The sequence below is a fragment of the Chelonia mydas genome, chromosome 4, assembly GCF_015237465.2.
Source record: "Chelonia mydas isolate rCheMyd1 chromosome 4, rCheMyd1.pri.v2, whole genome shotgun sequence".
Taxonomy (NCBI): Eukaryota; Metazoa; Chordata; order Testudines; family Cheloniidae; genus Chelonia; species Chelonia mydas.
In genome coordinates, this window is record NC_057852.1 from 136769213 (window position 1) to 136786383 (window position 17171).

Sequence of the window (17171 nt, forward strand, 5' to 3'; positions counted from 1 at the left end):
ACTCTAAGCCGTTATCCAAGTCATTTATGAAGCTATCAAATAGAACCAGACCTCGGACAGATCCCTGCGGGGCCCTTTTTGCTTGGCTGTGAACCACTGATAACTACTCTCTGAGTATGTTTTCCAACCAGTTGTGCACCCGCCTTATAGTAGCTCCACCGAGGCTATATTTCTCTCGTTTGTTTATGAGAAAGTCATGTGAGACAGTATCAAGAGCCCTGCTAAAGTTGAGATTGGTCACATCTACTGCTTCTCCCATAACAGGGTGCACCAGGCCTTTCATGGCCCTGGGCTAGAGACCCTGTGGTCTTACCACAGCCCGCACCAGGAAGGTGCAGCAGACGTGGGTCCTCCAGGCCTGCCTAGACAGGCCTCATGGAAACAGCTAATCAGAGCCTAGCTGACGCAGATAAAAGGAGCTGCAGGGCATGAGCAGGTCAGTTCCTGGCTGAGATTTGAGGGGTAAAGATAAGGGGGCTATGTGAGGAAAGACCCAGAGAACAGCAACAGGGAACGGGAAGCAGCAGTACATGGCTGCTGCTTATAGGGTCCCTGGGTTGGGACCCAGAGTTGTGGGTGGGCCTGGGTCTCCCTCCAGCCAGTGCTGGAGTGGGCTAAGCCCCAGAAAGGGGACACAGCTAATTTAGAAGCCCAGCAAAAGGGGCTAGGTTTAAAGGGCCCAGAAACAGGGCTGAAGACCCTGGTGAAGGCAGATAGTTTTGCTGGACTTTTGCTAACCTGGCCAGGGTTTGTCCATTTTTGATTGAGGGCTGGGCCGCTGAAGACCTGCCTAGCGAAGTTGGCAACATACAAGGGACACCAGGACCAGTACAAGTGTGCAGTACCATACCCCAGCCACTAGGAGGCACTCAGGAGATGAGTGCACCCTATCGCACACCCCACAACCCCAAAGCTTGTTCCTCTGTCAAAGGACATTAGCTTGGTTTGATATGGCATCACCACGACCCCGAGACCCCGCCGCCCATTCGCTCCTCTTGGCCCCTTCCTGCCGTCGCTCGCGTGTACAGCCAGTAAAAAGTGATGGGGCCGTGGCCCTCTGCCTCCCCCGTTCCAGCGCCCGTGTCTGACCTCCTGTGTATCAAAGTCTTACAGCCCACTGGAGACTAGATTGTTATGTGCACAGGCAGAGAATAGGAGGCACTGAGGGGCATCGATGCCCGAGACCTCCACAATGGCAGGAAAATGATTAAGTGGGATATACCCAGATAATCCTGGCAAGTGACCCATGCCCCATGCTGCAGGGGAAGGTGAAAACCCCCCAGGGTCACTGCCAATCGGATGTGGGGAAAATTTCTTTCCGCTCCCTGGTGACCAGTTAGTCCCCGAGCATGTGAGCAAGAACCAGCCAGGCAAGCACCTGAGAGACGAAACGCTCTGTGCCACCTCAGAGCGCTGGCCCTCCCCGCCCAATGTCCCATCTCCAGCCATGGCCAAACTGATGCTTCAAGGAGATTAATACATTGGGTGGAAAATATCCCTTCCTGACCCCTGCAGGTGGCAGCTGAAACCCTGAAGCATGAACTTTTAGGAACATAAGACAAAAACCAGAAATGAGTCCCAGGGTTGCTGAGCCCTGCCTCCTACCATCACAAGCAACGCTGTTGTACAGTCCGTGTTTAGACATTGTCATTCCGCCCTGGCAAACCTCCTTTAATCTTTATAATAATGCCTAGCTCTTATATAGCACTTCTCATCAGTAGATCACAGAGCACTTTACAGAGGAGGTCAGTGTCTTCTATCCCCATTTTACAGATGGGGAAACTGAGGCACACGGCAGCAAAGTGACTTGCCCAAGGCCACCCAGCAGTACAGTGGGACAACCAGAGATACAACCCAGGTCTCCTGAGTCCCAGGCCAGTGCTCTATCCATTAGGCCACATGGCTATCATCCTACCTGCCAACATCCGTTGACAAAAACCCATACAGAAAATGTGCATGCATCTTCTTATAGTTGCGTAAATTCAAGCAAAACCGTCAAAAGCGTGTGCCTTTCCATTTTAAAGTTCTTCTGTAGCAAACTGAGAAAACTGCATTCATCAGTAAGGAGCGTAGAATGTCTGTCAGGTTTCATATGCTGTACATAAACTAATTGAAACTGTGCATGCTGTATTTCCAATATTGTTCCTACTCTTTTACGGTGATGTTGCAGGAATACGGTAAAGGATGGTTCCTACTCCTAATTTAATGAGCCTTAAATTCCCTCTCCCTCCATACCCCCCACATGGGGGAAAGCAATGCAGAAAATCAAGCCATTGAAAACAATTCTGTAGCGGTGAACTTAGAAGGGCTGTACATCTGAAGGTCTCCGTCCTGCAAACACTTATGCATGTGCTTTGTTTTAAGGGTGTACACAAAACGCATTTCCACTTTTCCCCCCTGCCAAAATATTTGCTCTGTGACCTCAGGTAACAGCTACAGAAAACAGCAAGAAGTTCTCATCACCAATTCGAAAGCTGAGTAGGGTGAAAGGAGAAAGCTGAGAGGTGTGAATATTAAAAAGAAATCGAAAAGTTTGCTTAGCATCATATCCTGCAAGACAGTCCGGGGAATGTGAATATGGGAGAATCTAAGTGATGGGAGGTATTAGGCAGACAGGAGATGACTTTGACACACTGTAGTATCAAGGCTATTTCTTAACACACACAGATTGCTCTCTGCAAAAAGAAAAGGAGGACTTGTGGCACCTTAGAGACTAACAAATTTATTTGAGCATAAGCTTTCGTGAGCTACAGCTCAGCTTATGCTCAAATAAATTGGTTAGTCTCTAAGGTGCCACAAGTCCTCCTTTTCTTTTTGCGGATACAGCCTAACACGGCTGCTACTCTGAAACCTGTCAGAGTGCTCTCTGATATCAATCCCATACACATACACTGGGGCTTGAGCCCAACTTCAGGAAAATCAGGAGATAGCTCGAGTTTCCAAGTAGATCTGTTAAAATGGCCAAAACTCTGTAGTTTTCAGAGAAAAGTAATCCTGGCACATCTGCCTCCTATGCAACATGCTCATCTAAGTTTCTGATACATGCCTGGAGTAACTTCCCCGCACTTTGCCTTTGGGGCATTCTAACAGCTGCAGGGCCGCTTCAAAGGAGCATTCTGAGCCTGGGTAAGTGTACACAGCCTCCTGGGTGCAGCCCTTTGAGAATTCATTGCTACTTATCTCTGATATCTAGTTGTCTTTCTTCAAATATTTCTTTAGGAGGAAGTCCTACTGGGGTCTTAAGAACTTCCCTGCCCTAGGGAGATACAGGCACTTGGAGACTATAATTGGGGTCATAAAAGTACCCCAGAGGGAGATGGAGGGTAGAATTCATGAGCCAGCGGGAATCAAAGGGTATGCGTACGCCAGGGCTGGAGGTTGATTTCCAGCTCAAGTAGCCTTGCCCGTACTAGCTTTGATTGAGCCAGCAGGCTAACAGACTGATGGGTAGCCATGGCAGCGTGAGTGGTGAGACAGGCTAGCCATCCCAAGTCATACCTCGGGGTCCAGACAGGATTGTATTTAGGGCAGCCAGTCCATCCCCAACCCGGGCAGCCACAGCTACCCTGCTCTTTTTCGCGCACTAGCTCAATCAAAGCTCACACAGGTATGGCTACCTGAGCTGGGAATTACACCTCCAGCTCCAGCCTCGAGTTACCCAAAGGGAGGTGCCGAGATGGCAACACACTGACCAGATGTAGTTAGTCTGACTATGTGCTGCTGGTGGGTGGGGTAAGATGATTGTATTGCATTTTGCTTTTGTAATCTGAAATGTTCCACCGTGACCCTGGCTGGGTCAGCGGCTCCAGGGTTGGATTCTGGATCTTCTGACCCAAAAATGTACACCTCACTGCCTCAGCAAGACACAGCTCTGTTGGCTCAAAGCCAGTCGCAGCCTCATAAACCTGTCTGTGGTCTAACCATAGAAAGGACAGAGCCAGGCTGTGCAATTGGGGGTCACATAAATAATCGGCAGGGCATCAGTGCTTGGGCATGGGCAATTTCTATTATAGGTGGAGCTGGGAGTGATCCCTACAGTTAGGGTTGCCTAACACTTCCCATTCTAAGACCCTGTTTTCAGTTGCTTATAATTTTTCCAAATTTTAAATGTTTGGCCTGAAATTTTCCATGCTGGATGTCTGGATCAGACTGATTTATGCATTTATTTATTTTGTTTTATTTTATTACAGTTTCAGCTAAAACACTTCAACAATTCCAGAACAAGCTTAGGGGAAAATACACTGTTTTGTCTATGTTAAAAAAAATCGGTCTAACTGTTTAGTTGTACAACCTAGGATGTATCAAACAAGATATTTCTAGTAGAGATAGGGAAGTAGGAATGCCAAGGCACTGGTAAGACCCCATCTGGAATACTGTACAATTCTGATCAGCCATGTTCAAGAAAGGCAAAATGGAAGTGGAACAGGTGCAGAGAAGGACTACTAGGATGATCAGGAGAATGATCTTATGAGAGGAGACTAAAAGAGCTTGGCTTGTTTAGCCTAACAAAAAAATAAAATATAATAAAAGGCTCTTTTCAACTCCATCAGTGGCATAAACACCAGGGAGGGAGAAGAGCTACTAAAGTTAAGGACAGTGTGGGCATAGGAATAAATGGGAATAAACTAGCTAGGAGTAAATTGAGGCTGGAAATTAGAAGAAGGTTTCTCACCATCAGAAGAGGGAGACTCCACAACAGCATCCCAAAGGGAGTAGTGGGGGCAAACAACCCAACTAGTTTTAAGAGGGAGCTTGATAAATTTCTGAACGGGGTGATATGACAGGCTTGTCTGCGATAGCAGGGGACTGGAGACAATGACTCTGGAGATCCCTTCCAGGCCGCTCCGTATGTTTCATGGAGAAGCTCTAGCATTTCCATGCTTTGGAGTAGGGAGTTTAAATTTGGCAGAGGAGCTGCCTTGGTGTCAGGGGTGAGTCTTTTGCTGGTCTTGTGAGAATCCACCCAAATTTGGTCAAGTTATAAGTGTCTGAAAAGATCTCATTTCACACATGCTCAGGATAGGCTTGTTAGAATTTGACAGCTAAATCCTCTGAAGTTTTCATCTGCACTGAGCACGCTCCAGTCCCTCACAGCTCCTACCTGCCGAGTGGACCATGCATGTGCCATCCCCACAGTGGACTGCAGGGGCTGAGCAGGGTTTTCTCATCAATTGCTCCTTCTGACATCCAGTGCTTGCTTTATCACCAGACACAGGAACCGAGAGCAATGGGATAGTTTCTCCTGTGCTGTCCCGAGAACAAGGACACTGGCAGGCTGGAATGTGGAGGTGTGGGAGGTGGGGGCTGGGGAATAGGAGCATAGGTGCCAACTTTCTAATGTGCCGTGGGGGGCTCCTCCCCAGGCCCTGCCCCCACACCATCCCTTCCCCCAAGGCCTCACCCCCATCCCGCCTCTTCCCACCCCTGCCCTGCCTTTTCCCGTCCCCTTGCCCTTGTGCATCCTGCCCTCGCTCCTCCCCCTCCCTCCCAGCACCTCCTGCACACTGTGGAACAGCTGATCTGCGGCAGGCGGGAGGCACTGGGAGGTGCAGATAGGGCGGCTGCCAGTGGGTGCTCCAGCCCTGGAGTCGGTGCCTATGATTAGGACTGAAGATAAGCTGGGAAGCAGAAGCATGCTGTGGGGAGAGAGATAAGGGCAGATATCAGCTCGGAGGAGCGGGGAAGGGGTTTGTGACAGATTCAGTGGACACATGGAATATTCAAAGACTATGGTATAAACATTAGCATTGTTACATGTATCTGTCTCCTTGTTTAATGCATGACTGGGAGGTGCTCAGATATTACAGTGAGTGTGGTATGAGAACCTGTACAGAACAGAACTGAATCTGCATGGCTAGGGATTGTTTTCTGGCTCCGGGGGGCCGTAAAAGGTGTTTCCTGCTGGAACTGAAATCACTAGGGCGTAATTCACGCAAATCCCTAGGCAGGTAACCGATCTGGAGAATGGGGAAATTGCACAGATTGGTCTGACCTGATTCAAGAGGCCTAGCAAAGAAAGAACTGAAAGCTGTATAAAGTGACCAGCCTGTTATAGGGAGGGAGGACGCTCACTCCCAATCCAAGAACTGCCATAAGACTGACCAGGGCAGGCCCTGCAAGAGGATCCAAAGTGATCCTTTGAAACCCATGAGGGTCTGCATGTGGAAGGTGGGTGCCATCTGGGGAGCTGGACATGCGGTGAAGCTGTGTATTGTTTTTCAGATCTGTTTTCTCTGTCATGCTTTTATTCTGTATAAACAATACTTTGTGGAAGCTGTCTGGCCATTGGTTAACCCTGTCCTTGCCCTGAGGGAAGAGGCTGCCTGTGCTGAATTATTGTGAGATTTGCTGAGGGGATCACAGCCTAGATCCTTGGTTTCGAGGAAGAGAATTGTGGGACTCCACCCTGGAAAACGTAGCGTCTAGAGACCTGCACATAAGTGGCGTTTCCTCAGGAAAGTCATAATGGGATCAGAGGTGCAGTTACCTCAGGAACTGTGACAGTGGCAGGGGCTGAAAGGGGAGGCTGGAGGTGTGTGGTGAAAGAAGGGTCTATCATCACTAGGACACACTCCCTTCCACAACCGGGAATAGAACCCACGATTCCCACGTTTCAGTGTTTCTCTGCTGGCTAGCTGTGAAACCCATGGGGGAAAGTGAACGCCCACAAGAGAGGGTCTTGGTCCGCTATCAGGTACTCTGTTAGCTGCAGAGGTCAGTGCTATGGATCTAAAGGCGCCAATCCTGCTGATAACTTGTTTGGGGTCGAGATGATTCCACATGCTGGAATAGCTGGTTTTTTCAGTTTTAAAAAGATCTAGGAAAAGACAAAATAAGTAGTCGAAAAAACAGTAATTACATGATCACATACAGAATGTATCATAGTTAAGGTCACGATTTTGTCATGGTTATTTTTAGTAAAAGTCACGGACAGCTTGCGGGCAATAAACAAAAAATCACGGGAGCCTGTGACCTCTCTAGAGACTAACCAATTTATTTGAGCATAAGCTTTCGTGAGCTACAGCTCACTTCTTTTTGCGAATACAGACTAACACGGCTATTACTCTGAAACCTGTGACCTCTCTGTGACTTTTACTAAAAATAACTGGGGGGGGGGGGTGGAAGGAGGAATGAAATTACTATGGGTGGGGGAACAGCTCCGCCTCCTGTCCTGGCCACAGCCACTGATAGCAAAAGCCAAAGAAGTCACGGTCACAAAGGTCTGGTAAAGTCACAGAATCTGTGACTTCTGTGACTAAATCGTATCCTTAATCACAGTGCTTAGGCAGCAGGAGCCTGAACGAAGACTGCATGGAACCTTTATTCTGGCATTTCTAAACATTTGAGTACATGGCTTTGCAACCTCAACGTTCCAGTCTTATTAATCTGTTCTCATATGAAAGCTGTTGTCCTTTTCTATACCTTTTACAATTCCAGTATATCTCTTTTTGAGATGGGGCAACCAGATCTGTAGGCAGCATTCAAGATGTGGGCCTACCATGGATTTATATAGAGGCAATAGGCTATTTTGCCTGTCCCTTTCCTAATGATTCCCAACATTCTTTGATTTTTTGATGGCCGCTGCACATTGAGTGGATGTTTCCAGAGAACTATCCACAATGACTCCAAGGTCTCTTTCTTGAGTGGCAACAGCTAATTTAGACCCCATCATTTTATATGTGTAGTTGGGTTAATGTTTTCCAATGTGCATTACTTTGCATTTATCAACATTGAATTTCATCTGCCATTTTGTTCCCCAGTCACCCAGTTTTGTGAGATCCCTTTGTAGCTCTTCGCAATCTGCTTTGAACTGAACTGTCTTGGGTGGTTTTGTATCATCTGCAAATTTTGCCACCTCACTGTTCACCCCCTTTTCCAGATCATTTATGAATATCTTGAATAGGACTGGGCCCAGTACAGACCCCTGGGGGACACCACTATTTTCCTGTCTCCATTCTGAAAACTGACCATTTATTCCTACCCTTTGTTTCCTATAGTTTAACCAGTTACTGATCCATGAGAGGACGTTCCCTCTTATCGCATCACAGCTTACTTTGCTTAAGAGCCTTTGGTGAGGGACCTTGTCAAAGTCTTTCTGAAAATCTAAATACACTCTATCCACTAGATCACCCTTGTCCACATGCTGGTTGACCCCCACAAAGAATTTTAGCAGATTGGTGAGGCATGATTTCCCTTTACAAAAACCATGTTGACTCTTCCCCAAAATACCGTATTCATCTATGTGTCTGATAATTCTGTTTACTATAGTTTCAACCACTTTGCCTGGTACTGAAGTTAGGATTACAGGCCTGTAATTGCGAGGGTTGCTCCTGGAGCCTTTTTTAAAAATTGGTGTCACAATAGCTATCCTCCAGTCATTTGGTACGGAAGCTGATTTAAATGATAGATTACATACCACAGTTAGTATTTCTGCAATTTCACATTTGAGTTCCTTCAGAATTCTTGGGTGAATACTATCTGGTCCTGGTGACTTATTACTGTTTAATATATCAATTTGTTCCAAAACCTCCTCTAATGACACCTCAGTCTGGGACAGTTCCTCAGATTTGTCACCAGAAACGAATGGCTTAGATGTTGGAATCTCCCTCACATTCTCTACAGTGAAGACTGATACAAAGAACTCATTTAGCTTCTCTGCAATGGCCTTATTTTCCCTGAGTGCTCCTTTAGCATCGCCATCATCTGGAGGTCCCACTGATTGTTTGGAAGTCTTCCTGCTTCTGATGTACTTAAATTTTTTTCCCTGTTAGTTGTTGTGTCTTTTGCTAGTTGCTCTTTACGTTCTTTTTTGGTCTGCCTAATTATACTTTCACACTTCACTTGCCAGAATTTATGCCCCTTTCTATTTTCCTCAGTAGGATTTCACTTCCAATTTTTAAAGGATGCCTTTTTGCCTCTAACCACCTCTTTTACTCTGTTGTTTAGATAGGGTGGCATTTTTTTTCTGGTCCTGTAACTATGATTTTTAATTTGGGGTATACATTTAAATTGAACCTCTAATATGATGTCTTTAAAAAGTTTCCATGCAGCTTACAGGGATTTCAGTTTTGGCACTGTACCTTTTAATGTCTGTTTAACTAACTTCCTCATTTTTGTGGTGTTCTCCTTTCTGAAATTAAATGCTACCACGGTGGGCTGCTTTGGTGCCCTCCCTCCCAGCCCCTGGGGCATTAGATTTTATTTTGGTATGGTCACTATTACCAAATGGTTCAGCTATATTCACTTCTTGGACCAGATCCTGTGCTCCACTTGGGACTAAATCAAGAATTGCCTCTCCCCTTGTGGGTTCCAGGACTAGCTGCTCCAAGAAGCAGTCATTAACAAACTAGGGAAATACAACCTAGATGGAGCTACTACAAGGTGGGTGCATAACTAGTTGGAAAATCATTCCCAGAGTTTGTCCTTACCCATAACTATTTTACATTTGGGGACAATGTATACCTTCAGATCAGCGGCACTGCTATGGGTACCCGCATGGCCCCACAGTATGCCAACATTTTTATGGCTGATTTAGAACAACGCTTCCTCAGCTCTCGTCCCCTAACGCCCCTACTCTACTTGCGCTATATTGATGACATCTTCATCATCTGGACCCATGGAAAAGAAGCCCTTGAGGAATTCCACCATGATTTCAACAATTTCCATCCCACCATCAACCTCAGCTTGGTCCAGTCCACACAAGAGATCCACTTCCTGGACACTACGGTGCTAATAAACAATGGTCACATAAACACCACCCTATACCGGAAACCTACTGACCGCTATTCCTATCTCCATGCCTCCAGCTTTCACCCTGACCACACCACACGATCCATCGTCTACAGCCAAGCTCTGCGATACAACCGCATTTGCTCCAATCCCTCAGACAGAGACAAACACCTACAAGATCTCTATCAAGCATTCTTACAACTACAATACCCAGCTGCGGAAGTGAAGAAACAGATTGATAGAGCCAGAAGAGTTCCCAGAAGTCACCTACTACAGGACAGGCCTAACAAAGAAAATAACAGAACGCCACTAGCTGTCACCTTCAGCCCCCAACTAAAACCCCTCCAACGCATTATTAAGGATCTACAACCTATCCTGAAGGATGACCCAACACTCTCACAAATCTTGGGAGACAGGCCAGTCCTTGCCTACAGACAACCCCCCAACCTGAAGCGAATACTCACCAACAACCACATACCACACAACAGAACCACTAACCCAGGAACCTATCCTTGCAACAAAGCCCGTTGCCAACTGTGCCCACATATCTATTCAGGGGACACCATCACAGGGCCTAATCACATCAGCCACACTATCAGAGGCTCGTTCACCTGCACATCCACCAATGTGATATATGCCATCATGTGCCAGCAATGCCCCTCTGCCATGTACATTGGTCAAACTGGACAGTCTCTACGTAAAAGAATAAATGGACACAAATCAGATGTCAAGAATTATAACATTCATAAACCAGTCGGAGAACACTTCAATCTCTCTGGTCACGCAATCAGAGACATGAAGGTCGCTATCTTACAACAAAAAAACTTCAAATCCAGAGTCCAGCGAGAAACTGCTGAATTGGAATTCATTTGCAAATTGGATACTCTTAATTTAGGCTTAAATAGAGACTGGGAGTGGCTAAGTCATTATGCAAGGTAGCCTATTTCCCCTTGTTTTTTCCTCCCCCCCCCCGACGTTCTGGTTAAACTTGGATTTATGCTGGAAGTGGCCCACCTTGATTGTCATGCACAGTGTGGGGAGAGTGGTCAGTTTGGATGAGCTATTGCCAGCAGGAGAGTGAGTTTGTGTGGGGGGGGGGTGAGAAAACCTGGATTTGTGCTGGAAATGGCCCACCTTGATTATCATGCACATTGTAGGGGGAGTGGTCACTTCGGATGAGCTATTACCAGCAGGAGAGTGAGTTTGTGTGAGTATGGGGGTGGGGGAGTGAGAAAACCTGGATTTGTGCTGGAAATGGCCCACTTTGATTTTCATGCAGGTTGTAAGGAGAGTGGTCACTTTGGATAGGCTATTACCAGCAGGAGAGTGAGTTTGTGTGTGTGGTTTTTGGAGGGGGGTGAGGGGGTGAGAGAACCTGGATTTCTGCAGGAAATGGCCCACCTTGATTATCATACGCATTGTGAAGACAGTGGTCACTTTGGATGGGCTATTACCAGCAAGAGAGTGAGTTTGTTTGTGGGAGGGCGGAGGGTGAGAAAACCTGGATTTGTGCTGGAAATGGCCCAACTTGATGATCACTTTAGATAAGCTATTACCAGCAGGAGAGTGGGGTGGGAGGAGGTATTGTTTCATGGTCTCTGTGTGTATAATGTCTTCTGCAGTTTCCACAGTATGCATCCGATGAAGTGAGCTGTAGCTCACGAAAGCTCATGCTCAAATAAATTGGTTAGTCTCTAAGGTGCCACAAGTCCTCCTTTTCTTTTTGCGAATACAGACTAACACGGCTGTTACTCTGAAACCTGTCATTCCCAGAGAGTAGTTATCAGTGGTTCACAGTCATGCTGGAAGGGCATAATGAGTGGGGACCCACAGGGATCAGTTCTGTGTTTGGTTCTGGGTCTGTTCAATGTCTTCATCAATGATTTAAATAATGACATAGAGAGTACACTTATAAAGTTTGCAGACGATACCAAGCTGGGAGAGGTTGCAAGTGCTTTGGAGGATAGGATTAAAATTCAAAATGATCTGGACAAACTGGAGAAATGGTCTGAAGTAAACAGGATGAAATTCAATAAGGACAAATGCAAAGTACTCCACTTAGGAAGGAACAATCAGTTGCACACATACAAAATGGGAAATGACTGCCTAGGAAGGAGTACTGTGGAAAGGGATCTGGGGGTCATAGTGTATCACAAGCTAAATATGAGTCAACAGTGTAACGCCGTTGCAAAAAAAGCAAACATCATTCTGGGATGTATTAGCAGGAGTGTTGTAAGCAAGACACGAGAAGGAATTCTTCCGCTCTACTCAGCGCTGATTAGGCCGCAACAGAAGTATTGTGTTCAGTTCTGGGCACCACATTTCAGGAAAGATGTGGACAAATTGGAGAAAGTCCAGAGAAGATCAACAAAAATGATTAAAGGTCTAGAAAACATGACCTATGAGGGAAGATTGAAAAAATTGGGTTTGTTTAATCTGGAGAAGAGAAGACAGAGAGGGGACACAATAACAGTTTTCAAGTACATAAAAGGTTGTTACAAGGAGGAGGGAAAAAATGGTTCTTGTTAACCTCTGAGGATAGGACAAGAAGCAGTGGGCTTAAATTGCAGCAAGGGCAGTTTAGGTTGGACATTAGGAAAAACTTCCTAACCGTCAGGGTGGTTAAGCACTGGAATAAATTGCCTAGGGAGCTGGTGGAATCACCATCATTAGGGACTTTTAAGAGCAGGTTGAACAAACACCTGTCAGGGCTGGTCTAGAGATAATACTTAGTCCTGCCTTGAGTGCAGGGGACTGGCCTAGATGACCTCTAGAGGTCTCTTCCAGTTCTATGATTCTTTGATTTAAGGTGTCAAGAAATTTTATCTCTGCATCCTATGCTGAGGTGACATGTACCCAGTCAATATGGGGATAGTTGAAATCCCCCATTAGTAATGAGTTTTTTATTTTTATAGCCTCATCTCCCTGAGCATTTCACAGTCACTAGCACCATCCTTGTCAGGTGGTCTGCAGTATTGCTATATTCTTATTATTCAAGCATTGAATTACTATCCTTAGTGATTCTATGGTACAGTTTGGTTCATTTAAGATTACTTCACTTGACTCTATGCTTTCTTTCACATATAGGGTATGTCTACACTGCACTCTAAACCCGGTTCTGTGGGTCCTGCGTTTGTTGAGTCAGTGTTTCCAAACCCGTGCTTGAGCGTATTGCAAATCTGGGTTTACAATTGCTGGACCTGAGTCTCACAGCCGTGCTAGCGTGTCCACACTGTGCCACACAGATCTTCTGATCTGGTCTTGGGTTGACCTGCATTCACACTAGGGTTGCCAACCCTCCCAGTTTCACCATGAGTCTCCTGGAATCACACTCTATCTTCTGGAGGCTACTGCAGCCAAACTGGGAGATTTTAAGCACTAACAGTCCACTGGTGCAGCAGGGCTAAGGCAGGCTCCCTTACCTGCCCTGGCTCTGTGCCGCTCGCAAAAGCGGTCGGCATGTCCCTCTGGGTCCTTGGGAGGGGCATGGGGTCTCTGTGCCCTGCCCTCGCCCCAAGCACTGACTCCAAAGCTCCCATTGGCCGGGAACTGCGGCCAATGGAAGCTGCGGGGGCAGTACCTGCAGGCAGTGGCGTGCGGAGACCCCCTGGCCCCTCCGCCTAGGAGCCGCTGTCAGAGGGATGTGCTGGTCACTTTCATGAGCCGTCCGAGGTAAGCGCTGCCCCCTCACCCCCTCCTGTACCCCAACCCCCCATCCCATTGCGCACACCCAAACTCCCTCCCAGAGCCTGCACCCCGCATCCCCTCCCACACCCAAACTCCCTCCCAGAGCCCACACTCAAACTCCCTACCCCAGCCCAGAGCCTGCATCCTGCCCCCCCCGCACCCAAACTCCCTCCAGAGCTTGCACCCCATACCCCCTCCTGCACCCTACCCCCCTGCCCCAGCCTGGGGAAAATGAGAGCAAGGGAGCCACAGAGAGAGGGGGATGGAGTGGAGGTGGGACCTTAGGGAAGGGTCTTTGGGTTTGTGCTATTATTAGACAGTTGGCAACCCCAGTTCCCACTGCAAAATGACTGGGCTTTGACCCGAGGGAGAGTCGGACTTGGACTCTGACCCAGTCTCCTAGTGGGGTCCTAGGATCTGGGTCTTGAGCGCTTGCTGACCCCAACCAGGCTGATTTGTGTGTGGACGGCAGTGGGGTTTGGGCTCCCACCTGGCAGCGTCGCCAGACCCAGCCAGAGAGAGTTCCAGCTCCCTGTTCTCACCACCCTGTGACTTGTGCTGTGTCCACACAGCCGGAGCGACTGGCCCTGCCCGATTGCCGTGCAGCCTGACTCAGGATTTGGGAACGCTTGGGCTGGGCAAGGCTGGCGTCCAGCCCTCCCCCCAGGCTGGGCCACGGGGCTCCCCGTTGCTTTTCCATTGCACTTCTCGGGAGCCGGAGCAAAGAGCACGCCCGGGCCTGGGGAAGGAGCGGCCAGGCGCGCAGCGGCTGGAGGGTTTGCTTTGCCCCTGGCCAATGCATGCACCGCCCCGGCAGGAGGAGCCTGAGCAGGGGGAGGGGATCTGGACCTGGCGGGGGCGGGTCCGGTCCGAGGCCCGGTTGCAGCAGCTGTGCGAGCCGCTGAGCGACTCGGAGGCGCAGGGCGGCCCGGGGATTTGCTTTGCTGCTGCCTCCGTTCCCCCCCCTCACACCACCCCTTTTTCCCGGGGAGGAAAGTTACTTCGCCGCCGCGGGCAGGGCGTCTGCAGCCGCAGGGAGCCTCCCTCTTTCCCCGGCGAGGAGGTCGCACCGCATCGCATCGTCCTCGCAGCGGGGAGCTTCTCCCCTCTGGGCACTGCAGCGTCCCCGCCAGGAGCCTGCCGGGTCCCCCGGGGCTCCGGCAGCCTCGCCCGGGGAGCCGGGCTTTGCCTTGCCGCGGGCCCTGAGCCGGCGCCGCAGAGACCCGTCCTCCCGCAGGGGCGCCCCGGGGAGCGGGGGACGCGCCTCCCCGCCCGGCCCGGAGCCATGTCCCTGCTGCGGGTGGCGGAGCCGGAGCCGCCGGCGCAGCGCTGGCTGCCCACCCACGTCCAGGTGACCGTGCTGCAGGCCCGGGGCTTGCGGACCAAGGGAGGGGGCGGCGGGGGGAAGCCGGGCACCAGCGACGCCTACACCATCATCCAGCTGGGCCGGGAGAAGTACAGCACCTCGGTGGCGGAGAAGAGCACGGGCAGCCCGGAGTGGAAGGAGGAATGCTCCTTCGAGCTGCCCCCGGGGGCCCTGGAGCTGGGGGAGCCGGCGGACTGGGGCGGGGGCTCCCCCCGCGGCCAGGGGGGCTGCGAGCTGGTGCTCACCGTCATGCACCGGGCGCTCATCGGCCTGGACAAGTTCCTGGGCCAAGCCACCGTGGCCCTGCAGCCGGTCTTCAGGGAGAGCCGCTCCATGAGGAGCCAGTGAGTATCCGGCAGGATCGGTCCCCTTCCCCTGGGGCTGGGCGTGGTGCGTGGCTGGGTGTCGGGGTGAGGATTGCATTTACCCCCCTGTTGCAACGGCATCGTCCCCCATGCAAATCCGTCCAGGCTGCACCGCTGGGAGGGGCTGGCAGCCAGCACGGGGCGCACGCCCCACTTACCGCATTGCAATCTGCTAGCGCTGGGTTGTAAAGTTAAGACACCCCCCCCCCCTTTGAGCCGAGCAAAGCCCGTGGGAGTTGAGTCACCCCTACGGAAATGGGTCTTTCCCCCCCATCTCCGGGCGGGGTGGGCGAAAAGTTCAAGCAATCGCATGCAAGAAACGTCCCCCATGAACTTCCTCGGCCCCCGGGTCTGCGTGGCACGGAGCTGCCTGGCGGCGCCCCAGATGTTGCGAGCCCAGATGTTGTGGCCATGGCGCAGCCCGCGCCACAGGAAGCTGGGTGCGGTTCAGCCTTTTACAGGGCTCCCTCCCGCACCGGGAAGACTTGGATCAGCTCCTGCTGAAATTGCTGCAGCGGGGTCTCCCCATCCCTTCTGGGCCAAGGGGGTTTCAAAAAAGCTTTCAGGTGCTTGGCTGGCAGCTGAGTGTTTTTTTTGTTTGTTTTTTTTTTTAAAGTGTCGTGTTGAATGCAAACTCGTCTTTCCGAGAGTTGGGCGTGTTTCACAGCTTGCCTGCACCAAATCCTAAACATCAGGGCGTCTAGCCCCTTCTGATCACTTAGGCTTGGCTGGCCTGCGTGAGTCACTGCAGAGGGGCTGGGCATAAGCTCCAGTCTCCATCCATTGGGTAGCGTCCCTCTCCCGGGCATGCCAGGAGACCGAGTGGTGATCTTGTGGAGAGCAGGATTAACAGTGTTAAAGGGGTCAGAACATTGCTTTCCCCCAAAACCCAAACAAATCTGGTTTGTTTTTGCTCCACAGCACAACAAGGCTCTTGGGGCTCTGGCTTGCCTAATATGGGCAGTTTTTGGTGAAAACGGGGGTGGGTTGGTAATGATTAAAAAAGGGAATAACTCTCCTCTGTGTAGTTCGACTTATTTTTCTGGGAGCATTTGCTGATCGCTTGACTCTTACGGGGTGCCGAGGTGAAGAGATTGGAAGAGCGGATGGTTCGAAAGAGAAGTCTTATTTAGGTCACAAGGCAACAGTTTATCTGCAGGCTTGGAGACTTGATTGCTAGATCACAACCATTTGGAGGCAGTCCCACTTTAGTGTGTGTGAGAGAGTTTAACTTTTTTAACTTTAACTAAATTTAACTTTCAGTGCTCCTTGCAGCTTGCTCTGGGCATTGATGGATTATACTCTGGAGAAGGTTGGAATGCACAAACTCTCCATAAGAAACCAGTGCCCCTTTGTCAGAGTATTTAAAGAAGATGATAGTGCAAAGGGAGAGGCCTTGTGTCCCCGCCATGCTAAATATTTAATTAGGGAAACCCAACAGTGTTAAATAAACAGAGTGCGCTGGCTTTACTTTGGCTCAGATCCTGAAGCTGGGTAAGCATGTGCTTAACTTTGTGCACAGGAGTAGTCCCATTGAATGTGGGAATGGAGCCTAAGGCTGAAAGCTCTTTTGCGGCAGGAGCGATCTTTTCGTTGTGTGGCTGTACAGTGCCTAGCACAGTTGGCCCCTGATTTTGAGGTCCCTGGGTGCTATTTTAGCAACAGTAACAAATGTACCATACTGCTGTTCTCTTGTGAGCCTTTTCCAGTGTTTACATTTTGTAGGCTTTTCCTCTGGCTATATTGCCTGCCATTTCTTGTGACTTGCTCAGGAGCTGGCAGTGATGGTGTCTCATGTGATAACTTGCATCACAGCAGTAAGATTACTTTGATGCTTTGGTGTGCAGCCCAATAAGTGGGCTCCTGCCCAGTAACTCTGCTCTGCTCATCTTAACCCTTTTCTTCGCTTAGGTTTGTTTCTTTGAAGGTGTCATATGGAGCTGTGTCTCTAACCAAGCTTAAGTTGTGGCACTGGCTGAATATACATACAGCTTTATAATGTTGATGTAGAAATACTCTAAACA

At 49.4% G+C, this 17171-nt stretch overlaps 1 protein-coding gene across 7 annotated transcripts in view; it reads left to right on the top strand.

Moving 5' to 3' along the window:
* Positions 1–237: 237 nt before the first annotated feature.
* The window catches only part of RAB11FIP5 (RAB11 family interacting protein 5), a 126326-nt gene continuing 109392 nt past the window's right edge, over positions 238–17171 (top strand). Inside the window, exons 1-2 of one of the 7 annotated variants that reach the window (XM_043544941.1) lie at positions 14250–14553; positions 14584–15126. In XM_043544941.1, the coding sequence (XP_043400876.1) occupies positions 14702–15126 (425 nt within the window). In that variant the 5' untranslated portion in view covers positions 14250–14553; positions 14584–14701. Of the gene's footprint in view, positions 437–14143; positions 15127–17171 lie in introns of those variants that run through there. The other 6 variants (XM_043544943.1, XM_037898390.2, XR_006290282.1 and 3 more) reach the window with 6 other exon arrangements.